The following is a 17,391-nucleotide window of genomic DNA, read 5'->3' as shown; positions in this document are numbered from 1 at the left end:
ATTGGGCAAGCACATTTTCATGAAGTTGTATTAGTTCTGTCGATAGGCGCGTGCTACCGATAATCAAGAGGTTTTTTGTACAACTCCGGAAGCACGCAGATTTTTTTTTTTCGAGTTCCTTTTTTGGTCGGCCTTTCAATTGGCACCGATTAGTTGTCTGCCTTTCCATTCAAGCTGAACATGTTCAACGAAAACACATACAAAGAGAAACGGCAAAGATTTTTCGTCGCGACGAGGTGCTTGGTTGCTGGTAGTTGGGCGTCTAAGTTTGCGCTGAGCTGAGGTAGTGACGAAAACTTTTTATTTTTCGTCACCGTCACTGAAAGTCTGTCGAATCCGGCGACTAATAACAACCCTGATCTGGACCAAGCATCCATTCTGGCACATTACTGCGGCATATCGTTCTCTCTGTGCCCCCAGAGGGGCCAGGAGATGCGCCGGACATTAGTCCGGATTGTTAAGTACTACTTATTCCACTTTTCTTTTCGACAAAACTTTTTCAACGTAACTGAATTTGATTCTTCTCCGTTATCACCTATCACTCGGTATATTGTGCTTTGTTTTCACTATACAGCGACGGCGTGTGTGTGGATAAATCAATACACTGCGACGCAACCGCGTGATATGTACACCAACAGTTTATTGTAAAAATCACTTCGGTGGCATTAGATTTCACAATAACTTCACTATACCGGCGTAGATTCACGTAACGTCTATCGTTTGGCCACAAGCGGCTGATATTTAACGGTGTTAATTATGCAGAAGAGAGCTAATTCAATATGAGCTATTCGCGCGTAATGATGGGTTGCTGTATCCCGAGCACGAATTGATTTTACTAAATGATCTTTCAATAAACCATTTGAAAATAAGCTTTCAACCAAATCTCCGTTCAACTAAACGAAATTGAAAAAAAATAAATGTTCCAAAGCAATTCGACCAAATGTCCATTCGACCAAATGTACTTTCGACCAAATGTCATTCGACCAATGAAATGTTCTAAAGCCATTCGACCGAATGTCCCTTCGAGCAAATGTCATTCGACCAAATGTCATTCGACCAAACGTCATTCGACCAAATGTCCTAAAGCCGAAAAAAATGTCTGAAAAATATGGAGAAACTTTCCCGAAGACACCATACATCTAAAACTGACGGTTTAGGCGCAAATATTGTTGTCTTTCTAGAAATGGGACCAATGTGCAACTCAAAACCAAAATCCACAAATTTTACTACACTTTTACTATGAATAAAAAATCTGCTTTCGAACATGAGCTTTTGCTATATACGGGTTGCAGTTAACTGTCAACTGATGCTGCACGTGGGGAAAACTTTAACTTCCTTTAAAGATGTTCCCAGGGATTTCATTTGAAATTTATTAAGAGTTCTACATGGATTTCCATATATATTACTCGAAAAGCCTCAAGAAATTTATTGTTGATGAGAAATTTCTTGAAAAATCTGCCTGCAGAAATATTAGTTTATGATAATATACATTCGAGCTCGTTGTAAAGCCGTCTTTAGTGTCGTGTACTCAACAGTTAAGTCTAAAAAGGTTTTTGAGTCATTCCCTCCCGAACAGGTATTATTTGTAAGCTCTCCTGCTATTTTTTGCATATTGGAACCAACTGCCCAAAGAATTGTTTAGCTGAACTGCTGTGGAATCCTTTGAGGCCATTTCACCTACTACATATTATCTTTTTGTATTAATCCTTCCTAAAGCAGCGCCAACAAATCACTTCCAGATTTATAGAGAAAAACTTGTTAAAGATCTGATTCCAGAGCTTCACCTTCTGCCACTGACTTTCCTCCAAACCAGCTGCACATTTGCTCTGAATGTCTTGTCACCCAATTTGCATTTCTATTAGCCATGTACGGGGATGGTGTCTTCTGTGTGATGCTCTCCGTCTGTCCTGAATTCAGAGACCATCACTTTCGAGGGAGGGAGGCTTTAACGAGTCAAGATGATAATCCCCCTCGATTCTGCTATCTGCTATATCGTTTTGTTTACCATTGAATCACATCTCAGAAATCGACAGCCGGGGCAGAACGATGAAGACGAGAAAGGAGACGATAAAGAAAAACTCCAGTCTGACAACTTTATTTGCATAATTTTCGATTCACTTGCGGGTCTTCGGAAGACTTCCTCAGGACGATACGTCACCCACAGCCGACTGGAGTATAGAGTTTAACGTTCTCTCACATTGACTACTGATGTTCCGAGGGGCAAGGACTGCTCCAGCAATGGGAATATTTTCCACCATCCTCACGTGGTTTTCCCTGACATCGATGCTAACCCAACCAAGGTGCTATACTGTTCTGGTAGTCGTTGTTCCGGAGTCTTTCGTGTCCTCTTTCCCCAGTCAGAATGATAATAGCGACAAAATACGGGTAAACAATTTATGAGAGACTGAAATCTGCACGAGGTGCTCTCTTTGGGGAGCCGTATTCCACCGCAGAGCTACAGCTTGTTTTGCACAGTTAAATGAATTCAATTAACATGGAAAATTTGTTGACATCCTCGTACTGTTTCAACCACGCACAGATGATACAGTGTCTACTAATAGCGGCAATCCTCGTGACATATTGAGATATACGAGCTAGCTAGGCGAAGTGGAGCAAGTTCAGGACGCATGGATACTCGTGGAAGACCATCCTTTGGATGAATCTGTTTGATTTCGCTTTTATCAAGGCTAATAGATGGACATCTCCTAGCGCCAAGGGTGATGGAGAAACTGTTGGAATGTTCCGGCAATGTGGCGGGTCGAGAAGATTTATTTGCGTTAGCTTTGGTATTCCTAGAGTTGGTTCTTGATGTCGTAAACAAGGACAAACAGTTCCGATGGAAATCAATTGACTCGAAGATGGTATTTGCACAGCAAATTGGTCTTACTTATGTTCATTAGCAGGGTTTTGAATAATAATCGAATGAAGTGCAGTCAGTAAAGGATGTTTGTAATGCTTCGAATGAGGACAACAGGATGTGATTCTACTGGAATGGTTACAGCTGATAAGGTTGCAGAAATTCTTGAGTGAAAATAGCTCTAATGTAAGCAAGGTATCATTTGTTCATGTACATTCCTGAATACAGCTAACGAAAATTTGCTCCACTCTGCATTCGACAACTTTATTAGATTGCTGTTGATGATCGAAACATCCAAACGTCCAAACTAGCTGGTGGTGACCAATCGATTAAGTTTTCAGCTCAAACATATATTCGGTTTTCCAGATTTGTGCTCTTGAAAATTTTAAGTTTGGCGTCAATTCATCTTCACTTTAATCCTTGAAGTTTATATGAAACTGCCATGAATATCAAAAATACTCTGGAAACTCCATTGTAATATTGAAGAACTTCTTGAGAAATGCGTATGAATACCCTAAAAAAGTAGATCTAGGATTTTGTATCGAAATTCCTGAGTTACGTTTGGCTTCTTTAGAATGCTACCTGCTTTTGTACGAAACTAATTTATGCGACTCGTCCGTTATGCCAAGAGTCTTTATGTGAAACGGCATGAAAAATAGTCCATCCTCTCTAAAATTAAGCCAAATCTATTTATGACAATATTAAGTTGAATTGAAACTTCAGAAGAACAGAATAACAATGTTAAAGTTGAATCAAGATCCCACAGCATTCCTCAAAGAAATCCACAAACCAATGACTTGCCGAAATGTTATAACACAGCTCAACAGCATCCAAAAGTTTGCGAAGCCTAGAAAGTTGTCTCCCGATTAAGCACCGTCACCGAAGCGAAGAATTAAATTGAATTAATTAGTCTACGCAAACCGAGCGATTTTCAATCGTATCCAGGGGAGGGATGATACGGTGAATTGTTTTGTAGCATTAAATGTTGATTTGAAGACTTTTAGGACTTTAAGTAAATAGTCCGAATTTGTAAGTTTATTTTAAATGGAATGCCTTTCAAACATGGTATGACACTTTCCCGTTCTAGTAAGCTAAACCCTATCGTTCAAAAAGCACGCTTGATACCACTCAGCGGGAATGCTAAATTGGTAACAATATCGAACCACTTAACTTCGGCCCAGGTTGACTGCAAACCTGTAGGTAACGATGGAGTAGTACAGCAAAACCGGGCTATCGTAAAATAGTGCTATCCAATTTTCATATCTTCCTCGGCCCGCATGGCAGCGGCCATTGGCGTAGTTGGGATATTTTTGGAGGGTACCCAGGGAGGAGCAACAGTTGTGGTTTAAGCAATGTAAAATATGTCACAATAATCAGAAATTTCCTGAGATTTTTTCCAGAACACTATTAAAATTTTTCTCAGCGATGCCTGCAATAATTTATTAATAGATTTTCCAGGAATTATTTCAATGAAATTACCTGATATTACTTAAGTGGTTAGGAAATTTTACAGAAATTCATTCAGCGTTTTTTTTTTTCAGTAGGTAAATTATTTGCAGATTTTTATTGGAATCCCTTGGTACGTTCCTGGGAAAATTCTTCAGAGGTTTCTGCAAATTCCACTAGAAAGGGAGCCGGTTCCTATTCTTGGCACTTTTGATTAACTTATTGAAAGCTAATGTGGCCACAATATGTGTCGTATTAAAGGGCTTCTTATTGCAAAGTTTAAGTCAATTCGGCCGAGAAAAACCCCCCATGCCAAAGTGAATCATGGAAGTGCCCAAGTAGCTCTACACCTTTTTTCACCAAGTCATTTAATTTGAAATTCTTTCAGAATTGGCTCCATTTTCACCTCTAGATATGTTGAAGAAATCCTTCAGAAATTCAATAAATAATACCTTAAACTGTTCTTTTTTTCAAACATAAATTCAGAAATATCTCTCAAAAAGTTTCAAAAAAAAATGTCGATAATTTACATTGAAATTCTTCCAAAGATATCTGAAGATCTAGAGTTTGTTTCGATCTGCAGCAAATGAATTACACTACAGTGCCTTCCCGATTTTGGCAACAATTTTTCCCAAATTTTGGCAACACATTGAAAATTATTTTCAATTGATTATTAAGTATTGGATACTAACATTTTGAAAGAAAACAAAGTGAGCACACATCATAATCAAAACGGCGGTGAACATTGAAAGCAAAGAAACGTAATGTGAGAATTAGTTATGAGCAGAACTCTTACATATTAATGTTTATGCTTAACGTATAGGAGAAGTATTGTAGAGCAAATAAATTGGTGGAATAGGATGCCGATGGACAGTAAAAGCGAACATAATGTGAGCATCACATGAAAAAAATAATTTGTTATATTGTGTCAATCACAATTGTTTTTGTAGTTACTGTGCTTGTAAGAGTTTTTAAACATATAAATTGTATTGGGTTCGATCGAAGAAGTTTGATGATCTGAAAAGCCTGAAAACGTTTTCCAATTATCTTTTGAGCTTCCAACAGACGTTAGGAACAATTTCGGTGTGTCATTGCAAAATTTTCATAACGAAACAATAAGAGCGAATCGTGAAAAAAAAACCATGTTCAATGTTCTACAGACATTGCTCCGCAAAAATCTGCTTTTTTATTTATGGATTCGTCTTGATTCTGACAGATGGTATAGAAAATCCTGCAGAATTACTTTCATTAATTTTAACTATACGTGGCCAACTGCTTATTTTTCCAACAGCAATAATTGGTTTAATTCTGGAGAAATATAAGAAAAAAATCAATTAAAAATTCTCAACTCAAAATTAAAATTAAATCTTTCAGACAGATGTGCCTCATCAATTTCACATGTATTTTTTAAAAATTCGTAAAAAAATCTAACGGTATTCTTGTAAAAATAGGAAATTCAGTGAATTGTTTTAGACTTTCAGCAGCAATTCTTTGCAGTATTTCCATTATTATTTCATTAGAGTTCCACAAAAAATGCACCATCTCCTTCAGAAACTTTGCAAACTATTTCACAACGCATTACAACAAATTTGTTTCATAAGATTTAACAAGAAAAATCTTCTACTTCAATTCTTATACCAATAAACCAACTAAAAGGTAATCAATATTTTCTAGGAACAATGTTTGAAGTTCAAACAGAACAATTGCTAGAAATATACGCATGAAACTTTAACATTATATCTGAAGCTCTCAGTACCGTGACTAAAAAGTTTCCCACCAAAAACGATCTTCAACTGAATTTATATTGCCAAACGTCCTTATGCAAAACGTCAAACGTCATCGAAAACAATGAATTGTTAATAGTTTGTGCGTTCTGCCAATGTGCGTAGCTTCTGAACGAAAATAACTTTACCAAACAAATAAACTACGCACAACTAACCTTTTTTTTTAATTATATTAAAAAATCTCTCTTACTTTGATGAGCATGAGCATGAGCATAAATGACCGTACAACTCGTAGTTGCTACTCCGTGATTGACCAGAACAATCGAAGTTGCGAAGAGTTTTAATGAATGGGTCTTGGGATTAGCTGTGCACAAATCGAGAGCTCAAGTATTAAAAGTCAATAACGTCGCCGGCCACGTCCTTACATTCATCGGGGAAGGGAAGGAATGCTAGTTGGACAACCGTTGTTACTACCCGGCCAGAATCACATAATAAGATTTTAACATATTCCTATCAGCAGCAGTTACAAATAACAGAAGTTGATAAAATTTTGTTATCAAGATGACTTTGTTCTCAACTTGTTATATTTATAACAACTTTTGTTATATTTTTGACATCGCATCTATAAGTTTGTTGCAAATAACATCCGATCCCGACCAGAACCACATAACAAGATTATAACACATTCCTATCAGTAGAAGTTAAAAATAACAGAAGTTGATAAAATTTTATTATCAAGATGGCTTTGTTATTAACTTGTTATATTTTTAATGACACATTTATAACAAAATTTGTTATATTTTCGACATCGCATTGAAAAGTTTTGGCAAATAACATCCGATGTCATAAACAGTAACATAGTTTGCAATAATTTTATTATTTTTTAACATCCTTGCAACATATTGTGTAATAATTTTGATATAATTGTAACAGCGTTTATTGTATTTTAGTTTGATTTGGTGCAAATTTTGTTAGAATTTTTGTTATTTAAACTACTAACGGTACATATTTTATAACAACTGGTGATATAAAAAAAACATATCAGAGGAACACGTTCTGTTATAATCTTGTTTCTTTCGTCTGCTCGGGTAGAGACCGAGATCACCTCTGCATCTCCACAGTTGTCATGGAAAGGATATTGAGTTAGTGGGATAAAGTACATTTCAGAGAGTCACCAGTGATTGATGATGCGATCTATGATACAATCACGCCTAATCGAATTCACGATATAATTCGATAATCGCGTTATACGCCGAACAAGTGTTCATCACTCGCCCACGCTAGAGCAAGTGACGCGATCAATAGATCAAACACTACTAACGATCCGCGAAGCGTTTTTATTTCACTACTCGACTCGTCGCCCGCCCCACAGGAGCAAGCGTCAAGGTCGAAGGATCAAACAGAACTCTATTAAAAAAATCTTCCTTACTTCGATGTTTGAAAAACTATCTGAAGCTCATGGAGAACGACCTCAAAGTAATATATTTATTGTAGACAAAATGTCAAGTTACTTGAAATTGCTGACCACTAGAAGCTGAGATACAGAGCCCTGAATTTGGGCATTTTGTATGTGAAAACAGAATTTGGTTTGGGTAAATGTTAACCCAAAATGTTGAATTATTTATTCTTTGGAGAGATCATTTTCCAAAGAATTTTCGGCGTTTCCTAATTCTCACATTTCGATGTTTGTACAATGCAAATTGGTCCACGGATCGAAATCAAGTGGAATTAATTAATAACTTGAAAAAATATAAGGGATAGGGTTTTGGTGTCATCTGAACATTTGTTTGTCTTGTCAAGGCGCGTTATACGCAAAAGTGTCCTATGCGCCAAATTTCATAGCTTTCGAAATTCGCTCTCTAACTTTTTTATTTCAAAAGATAGCGCAACAAAATGTTCTACAATATTGAAGATTATAGAAAATATGGAAACTTTTAGAACATAATTTTTGTCTATGTATGAAAAATCGGTTTTTCCCCAATACTAACGAAAATATTGATTTCTCAGGACTACTTTGTTTTAAAGAAATTTAGATATGAGCAAAATACACATTTTCTCTGAAGACGTCATACCTCTACATTTTCATATGAAGAATATAAAAGCTTTTTTGTAGTTTTTTCATCCACTCTTCCAAGCGTAACATTTCAAAATGGCGCAAGGAAAATCGAAATATGGTTCCGCTACTTGAATAAGCATATCTTAAAGTATATTTTAAGAAACTTTGGTGGTAGTGATTTTCGATTTTCTCAAATAAATGTGTTTTGATCTACCCCTAAGTTTTACTTAGAAAACAGATATTTTTCAACATCTTGAGATTTTAATTTTATTTCATTCGAACATTTTGTAATACATTCATAAATAATGAATCATTCTTAGCATGAACAAGAAGTGTGTAGATGTTAAGCATGCCAAATTTTCATTGATATCGGTAATAAATTAAACTTCAAGGATCAGGAAATAGAAGTGTTTCCCAGTACCGGACATTTACTACCAAGCATCAGCCAAATATTAAGAAATAACCTTTGATCTAATCCTGAACATGTATACAAGCCGCAATAAAATTAATGTTTATATCTTCGCTTTTTGAAAACTTTTTTGTTTATCGTAATGATTGACTTGATGGGACATGTGAGGAAATTGCTATCATAATTCATAGGCGTATAAAACATCATTTTTCTTCGTCATTTATAACTAGTTTTTGAGGCTTAAGGTGTTTCTATTGGAACACAGCGTGGTAAATATACTTTCAAAGCTGCCTATTTGCCTTTTCAATGCATTGGGCAACAAGTTTATTTGCTACAAACTGAATTGTGGAAATTGACTCGCAATTAAACAAAAAAAATGTCATGGCAAAACATCGCTTATGAAATAATTTGCAATGTAATTCCAACGGCAGAATATTATTTGAAGAGTGCTCTTCAGGATATTTCTCAACTCAATAACCCGGTAGCTTTATTTGTTTTTCCTCTTCTAGAAACCCTTCCATGGTTGATTTCGTCTTAACCGACATTTTCACTTTTGCAACCAACGCTGATTTTTATTCTAAACATGTCCCTGCAACATTTCAAATCCCCATGAAGCGATTCTCAATCCTATCAGCTACCCTTTCAATTATTTTTGAGCCGACTGGAATATATATGAAACATACATTGATAGTTATCTTGATGTTAACATTTGTTGGCAAACTTGATAATAACAATGCTTCCGAAACTTTTGAACAGAATGATGGTCCACATCAACGAAAACTCAATTTCAATGAACAGTTCGGTTTCCGACATGGACATTCGACCACTCATCTACATTTACGTGTCACAAATTTGACTTTTCCATCAAATTTGAAGGCAATTCTACTGCTCTTGCTCTTCTAGACATAAAAAGTATCTGACAGTGTTTGGCATGAAGACACACATACACATTGTTAGAATAATCAAAATTATCTATCAAATCGTACACTTCAGGTTAATTATCAGAACTCCATGTCTGAAAAACTTTCAGGAAGAGCTTGTGTTCCTCATGGCAGCATTTTGAGACCAATATTATATAGTATTTTCACATCTGACTTACCTCAGGGATGTCAAAAATCTTTGTTTGTGTATGACACATGCCTCTCCGTCAAAGGACGAAATTCGCGTGTCATCTGTAGTGAATTGCAAAATAGTTCGAATATATTTTCTTCATACTTGCAGAATAGGAAAATTTTTCCTAATGCTTACAATACTCGACTAATCATGAGCTTGAGCTTGATTGGCCGCCCGTGGATGCACTCCAGTATCGCCAGATCAGCTGCACTTACACAAGGAACCAACCGAATGACTGCTTGGGACTAACAGGCATCCTCAGTGTATAAGTGCTGGTGATCTTCTATTTTTAGGCAACAATGGCACCTGCCACGTCAGAATGCAGACCAATGAGGGGAAGGGGGAGGAATTGATGATGCATTGAACTGGCTCCCACGTAGACCGTATATTCCACTGCATCCACGCCAGTACATGCGGGAGTGTATGGATTGGGGGAAAGGCATGGCAGAGAGGTTTGCTTTTGTGGTTAGCAGAGTGCCTATGTATCAGGCGTAAGAAAGGCGTGCGCGTGGAAGTAGGAAGCGTTAAGAAAACGGTTTCTTGTCCCGTCTCTGGTTCTAGCGTTTGCTATGAACGAATAGTTTGAGTGTGATATATTTAGAATGGAAGATAGAAGCAAGTGAGAGATATACAACTACAAAGTACGAGGAAAGGGACGGGCCTGGGATTGAACCCATGACCTTCTGCATATGAAGCAGAAGCGGTAGCCATTAGACCACCAACCCCGTCTCTTACAAAACTCGACTAATCATATTTCACATAAACTAATACTTAAGCCCAGAGAAGTCTAATATATTTCCATTACGAAAAGATCATGGACCGACCGGGAATTGAACCCAGACACGTTCAGCATGGCTTTGCTTTGTAGCCGCGGACTCTAACCACTCGGCTAATGAAGGCCCCTATGTCTATGGCTTCTGCTAGATAAATATTTAACTTTCAAAAATCACATTGAGGGCATTCAAGCCAAATGTAACCAGAATGTAAAATGTCTTTATCTACTTATTAGTAGAAAATCAAAACTTTGTTTTAAGAACAAGCGTTTGATCTTCAAAAAAATGCTCAGGCCAGCCATGTTGTATGCTGAACCAATATGCACTAGCTGTTGTATTGTAGTACCAGGAACAAAGCTCTGCAGAGAATTCTAAATAACATTTTGAAAATGATTCTGTAGCTCCCTCCCTGGTTTAGTACCTATAAGTTATACAGAATATCCGATGTAGAAACATTGGAACAAATGTCAATATTGTGTGGAACAAAATTGGAACAAACAAATGTCGAATAATTTGGTTTTCCAAATTAGGATGACAGTGTTTTCTTACACAGAATACCTAGATATAAGAAATTAATGTGTGGAATTATACTAATAAAGAATTAAAAGTAGGAAAACATTATTTTCATTTTCATTTTAAAGCTTGAAATGATGACCAACATTCTGGAGGGGGTTTTCAGAATTTTGTGAGGAGCAGGCTGGCCCCTCCTGTTCCTACGCCAATGACAGCGGCGCGTCATCGTCGTGATAGTTCGCCCATCGTGGGAACTGTGGGCAGATGTTGCATGTATGTGAAGGAGCGAGTCATTAATTTCCGGCACCGTAATATGCTCATCATTAATTCAGCCATTTTCCAAGGTAGGTACTAGCTTGAGGTGTGCGACCACATGGTTCTTCTTTGTGATCGTGGAAAGGGGTCCTGACTCCACTTTGTGCACTTCCCTTGTGCGTTGCCCTCTCCCCCCTAGAAGGATAAATCTTTGTTAAGCAAGTTGTTTAAAATTTCATAGAGGATCCTCGCATGAACTAGTGGCGAGGGTGGGGCAGATAACATGGGGCACAAATGTTTCGGACAGGTATGATCCCCGTCATTATTCATAGTTGGAGAGTGGCCCAACAACGGAAGGAGGGGGACAGAGTCCGTTGTGCTCTAGAATATTGAATTAATTTCGACAGGCACTTTCGAACTCGAACAAACTCACTCGTACGAGGACACCTTCCCATCATCACATAATTAGATAGAGGTTTTGCGCACCGGAGGAGGTTGTTTGTAAAATTTTCATTCGATGCGAAATAATTTATCAACCATTCAAGTGCCTTTGTTTCGTGCTTGACAGAGGGTCTCTAAGCAAGCCGAAGGCGGACAGGTTCTCGTGGGAGGGTGTTGCTGATAACAAACTTTGCCTAAGTTATTTCGTACGTCAGTAAATAATCTGGTGACGAAGGTGTCAAATTTCATACCTTAAGCGGCAGAAAATAGATGGGTTTGAAAGTTGGAAGACCTCTCGGGATTGAATATTTCCTAATGTGATAAGATATTCACGAAGCTGTGATTGGGCGATGAAATCCATGGTAGGATCAGATTTGACTTTATTTAGTATGCTATTTTAAACTTAAGGGTTAATCACATAAACTAAGAAATGACAAGAGAATTGAGGCCTTTCTTAGCCGAGTGTTTAGAGTCCGCGGCTTCAAAACAAAGCCATGCTGAAGGTTTCTGGGTTCGATTCTCGGTCGGACCAGGATCTTTTCGTAATGGAAATTTCCTTGGCTTTCCTGGGCACAGAGTATCATTGTATCTGCCACACGATATACGAATGCGAAAATGGTAACTTTGGCAAAGAAAGCTCTCAGTTAATAACTGTTAAAATTGCTCATAGGAACAGTACGCTGAGAAGCAGGCTCTGTCCCAGTGAGGACGTTAATGCCAAGAAGAAGAATGTAGTTGTCATAAGTATTGAGATGAATTCTTCAGGGTTCTAAAATAAAAGTTCTCTGAAACTTTTATCGATGAAATGACCGTCATGTAATGTCATAAATAATAATTATATCTAAGCAGCTCTAAGAATCTTACTATCGCTGGAACACTTTATTATCTCACTTGTGCCGGGTAACATCATATTCATTTCACTTCCAGTTCCTTAATATATGCATATAATGGGTGCTGTTTTTTGATTCCTATAAATCGGATGGAAAAATCATTTCTGAAATATCTCGCAAAAAATGCCGTAATCCCATCGATATTCACCATCGGATGCAGGCTTTTACTTTTCCAATTTTAAATCCCACTCTCTGATCTCCCTATTTATAATCCACTCATTTTCTCCCTTCCCTTACAGGTGCGCACTCTATTCGTCAGTGGGTTACCAATGGACGCAAAGCCTCGCGAATTGTACCTCCTGTTCAGAGCCTACGAAGGCTACGAGGGATCCCTGCTAAAGGTTACTAGCAAAAATGGCAAGACAGCATCGGTAAGTAAACACGATTCAGGGTACAGCATCGCAGGGTGGGCCTTGACTTTGTGTGTTCCCGGCTCTCTGTCCGTAATCCGTGAGTCGGGGTTGGAAAAGCAGTCCTAAAACACGCAATTTTCCGTTATCAGATATCGAGGGGCCGGCTTTGGAAAGCTGCCGCCGCTTAGAACACGGATAATTGGATTAAAAGTGATGGGAAATCTATTGAATGTTTTCTTTTTGCAGCCGGTGGGCTTTGTCACGTTCAGCACACGTTCCGGAGCAGAGGCGGCCAAACAGGATCTGCAGGTAATTAAATTGCTATAGAGCACTTTTCTTCCTTCTGTGTTTTGTTTCGTTAACTCCAAATTTTAGCTCTTATAGACTGAACGTGCTCCTTCTCGGTAGTCTTCGGTTTTGTATTTTGTTTTGAGCCTTACTTTATTAGTTGTATTCCCCGGGCAGTGCGCACTTACAAATTCCGAGTTAATCCACTTTAGACATAAAATTTTACGGTGATATTGAAGTCAAAATTTGTTTAGAAAAAGTAAATTTAACACGTGTCTAGCTGACAGATAGAAAATTATGTCACAGTTCCAAAGTACAACCCTAATCAAATATCAAATCTATATACACCTAGTGGTAGCACCGCAATCAATGCGAGTTTGGAACACTCTCAAACGACTGATTTCACGTGGAACTCACCCCTTTTGCTAACACCACTTTTCCTACAATCACTTCACACCCGGAAGTTTGTCACCGTTCTGGCCAATTATCAAACCCGATTCACTACGCGCAAATACTTTAAAAATTCATCACCAAACCATCGCGAACAATGTTTTTTTTTCTGTTATCATTTTTTTGGTTAAGTGTACTTCTCTTGTAAATTCTGTTCTTTTCTTTTGGTTATCTGGATTTGAATTTTGTTCTTGTTTTATTAAACCATACATTTTGCTTTGCTCTATAATATGTAATACTGATTGGCTACAGATAATGTTTCAATGAAATTTTTTTTTTTATTTTTTCCTTATTGCTACGTTATGTTTTTTATTTGTGTCGTATTAACATTTTCGGTAGATGAAACCGCTAGCTATTCAATAAAAATGTTTCACAAAAACAAAATTCAAACGTTTGTATCAATGAGTATTCCACGGAAATTTCTTTAGCGACCGGCAGCATAAACCAATATAGCAAACATTCAAAAGAGGGAGATATCCAGCCATTTTGCACCACTTCCACACCGTTTTGTTTATTGAACTCTCTATACCTTGCTCAATTTTTATATTGCAAACTAGAATCAGTGAACCGAAGCAAACCGTGACAGCAACGAGAATTTTGCAATGAACCATCTCTTTTTTGATTTTTGAGGAATTTTCGATAGTTTTATACTTTCGGTTTCAATGTTCAAGTTTACCGTCCGATACATATTATAAATAGCCTGTACAAAAACTCTTAAGTTACTCTTTAAATGCCCGAAACGAACCTTGATTTGTTAAACGGTCACAATTCGGAGACCAGTAGATCAATTAATTTGAAATAAACTTTAAAGTTAATGCTGTTAGGTAGTGTTACACTGACCACTGATCTTTCCCCTTTTCTAGGAAACGGAAAAAGCGTGAACACGAGGGGTCCAAAATAGGTCTTAAACGGATATCTTAACAACCAAATGAGCTAAAAGGTTGGTGTCTTCGGCAAATCAGCAGATCAAGGGCTATCTGACGATGCAAACTATGACTGAGAATACATCCACTAGGTGGCGCTAGTGACAAATTTCATACAATCAACTGTATATCGAGATCTTTTTTAGTTCGAAGGTTTGTGTTTTCGGCAAACTTGTTCAGCAGATCAAGGACTATCTGGTAGTGTCTGATTGGTAATTCATCCTCTAAGTGGTCCTAGTTAAAAGAAATCTTTATATCTCGCGTTTAGTATCATACAGGCGTATCTGCAGTGATCGATTTCTCTTCATCGACTTTCTCTTTGGATTGATACTGGACATTCGATCGATTTTCGGAACATTCTATGATGCAGTATGACGAAGGACGATGAGCACTTTCTATTGAACCAACAATATTGACCGAAACCATTCTCCCGGCCAAGTAATTAGCCAAAGAGAAAATCGATGAAGAGAAATCGATCACTGCAGTTACGCCCTTATGATACTGAACGCGAGAATATTCTCTACCTCAAGACCTTTATCATAAATCATTATAAATGCGTTACTTAAACAGCTATTAATTATTCAAACAAAGTCAATGCAACTGCGCTTCAAGAGACTATAAGGGAAGCCATGAAAACCAATTTTTTATATGGATCCAGAACTCAGTATAAAGGTTCTATATATATAGCTATGGAAAAATTATTGTAGCGCCATCTGTCTGGTTATTCTTTAATTAGATTCTACCGTCAGACACCAACCTGCAACGTTTTCAGTTAACAACTTTAGGTTATGGCAAACGTCGTAACTGTTTGAATCGCATTGGTAATAATTCCTGGTCGGCCTTACATTGATGTCATATTTCCAACCCCCAGATATACCTTAATCTGTGCCGGAGACACTTTGAGATAGAGAAGATAGAAGACATCCCTTTACTAGCGCAACCTAGTGGATGATTTTCTGATCAGACTCCTCACCGCCAGATCTGCTAAACAGCTTTGCCGAATACACAAACCGTCTAGCTGATGAGGGTCCTGAGATACAAATTGAATGAAATTTGTCACTAGTGCCACCTGTTGGATGAAAACTCTATCAAATTTTTCATCGCATCTGCTTTTCCGAAGACTCCAACCTTCTAGCTTATTTGGATGTTGAGATATCCGTATGAGGCCAATTTGGACCCCTCTTGTTCCGTTACCTAGAAAAGGAGTAGGAGTCAGGGGGGATATTTCACCCAAGGATTAGATTGGATAATTTAATCTTATACGTAAGCATTTGAAATTGTGATCTATCTGACTATTAATACTTTCCAAGTTTGGAACACATAATCCATTATCGCTATTTTCTTTTCTCACTAATGTTGGGTAGTTTAAAACCGTTCTGAAGCGTTGGAATTAAAGCAACATTCAAGATTTACATAATGCTCACGGCGTGTTGAGTAATTTAAAAAATAAAAACGTTGATAAATTTTGCAAAATGGCATACAGCATATGCAATTTTTCATGCAACATTTGTGAAATTTGTAAAAGTTTATTGAATTCTCTTTATACCTATCGTTCCTCGCATACAATATGCCTTTAAAAACAATGAACATATGGGACATCCCACACTAGCTTTCAAAAGCATGCGTAATCGACAATCACGGACATCAACCAAATTGTAGTCAAGTGGTCATTAGGGTGCGGCTTATATTTTGAAAGTACTTAAAACTAGAGATGGGCAAAACAGGTCATTTTCGTGAACGGATCCGATCCGCATCACTCATTTTAGTGAACCGGATCTTTTGAACGGTTCAGTGTTTCAGCGGCTCGCAAAGGAAGAGCGAATTGAGCCGAGATAACGAGAAAAAGAACGCTTCACTTTCTGTTGCGCAACTTGTGTCGTAGCTTCTTCGTACATTCTCCCCCAGAAACTGACGTTATACTCACTCGGCCGTTTTCTCCTACCCGAATCAAAAGGGAGAAGCAAAATGTGCTTTGCCATTCAAGTGGGCTGTGTATGCTACTGATAGGGGCGAATTAGTTGTTTGACTATGTATGCTCTGAGAGAGCGGAGCTGCATGTGTGCCGTGGCGCGCAAAGCAAGGCACTTGTCAAATGTTATAATAAATCGAGAAAAGAACGAAGGAGAATAGGGGAAAAGAATCGGTTTGTACTTTTCCGGGTCATTTTTTGACAGATCCGTGCTGATCAAATGAACCAAATCTCGCCAAAAAAGAGTCACAGATCACTCGTGATCCGGATCTTTTGAACGGCTCCGAATCTTTTTGCCCATCTCTACTTAAAACTGAAAATTCGTATGCTGTTTTTAATTCAAATCACAAAAAAAGAAGAGGTGTTTGAACCAAAACTATAAAAATTCAAAGCGCAAGCAACTTGAAGATGAAATTTTAAGTAATAAAACATGACCTTCAGTGATGTCTTATAATATTTTTATCCGACCAATTTTGGATCTTTTGGCATCATTTTTTGCAATTGGATTAAATGGACAAATTGATGTGAAGTTTGCGAAAACAGGTGGTTTTGACTAGTTTTTTTTATCGCAAACTGCTTAAATTTATGAATTTTTAACCAAAAACACATTTTGTTTATATTTGACTGTTAATTATTCGCATTAAAACTATAATTGGTTTTGCTCTTTTAACTTCCTTAACAAAATTCATGGGAACATTTTTTTATTAATTTTATCACAAATATATCTATCCGTTTGTATAAAATATATGCGTACTTTTCAACTCGTAGGTTTTTAAAATGTTTATAAACTCTAGTTAAGTAATTAAAAAGAAATGCCAGCAAGGAAATATATTAAAAAATACGTAGAAATTAGATTAAAAAAAAAAATTTTTTGGACCACTTTTTTTTTTTGAATAAAATGTGTTGTATACACAGTTGAAAACAACTAAAT

At 37.3% G+C, this 17,391-nt stretch overlaps 1 protein-coding gene across 5 annotated transcripts in view; it reads left to right on the top strand.

The window, feature by feature from the left end:
- The window catches only part of LOC110679566 (protein couch potato), a 592,279-nt gene that overhangs the window by 508,201 nt on the left and 66,687 nt on the right, over positions 1-17,391 (top strand). For all 5 annotated transcript variants that reach the window (XR_002502595.1, XM_021854566.1, XM_021854567.1 and 2 more), the window contains 2 exons: positions 12,717-12,848; positions 13,077-13,139. Coding sequence is in view for 4 of the 5 variants with exons in the window: in XM_021854566.1 (XP_021710258.1) it covers positions 12,717-12,848; positions 13,077-13,139 (195 nt within the window). In the remaining variant the exon portion in view is untranslated. The remainder of the gene's footprint in view (positions 1-12,716; positions 12,849-13,076; positions 13,140-17,391) is intronic.

The sequence above is a fragment of the Aedes aegypti genome, chromosome 3 (genome assembly GCF_002204515.2).
Source record: "Aedes aegypti strain LVP_AGWG chromosome 3, AaegL5.0 Primary Assembly, whole genome shotgun sequence".
Classification (NCBI taxonomy): Eukaryota; Metazoa; Arthropoda; class Insecta; order Diptera; family Culicidae; genus Aedes; species Aedes aegypti.
The sequence above is the reverse complement of the archived record's forward strand: the minus strand, read 5'-3'. Positions and strand labels throughout refer to the sequence as shown.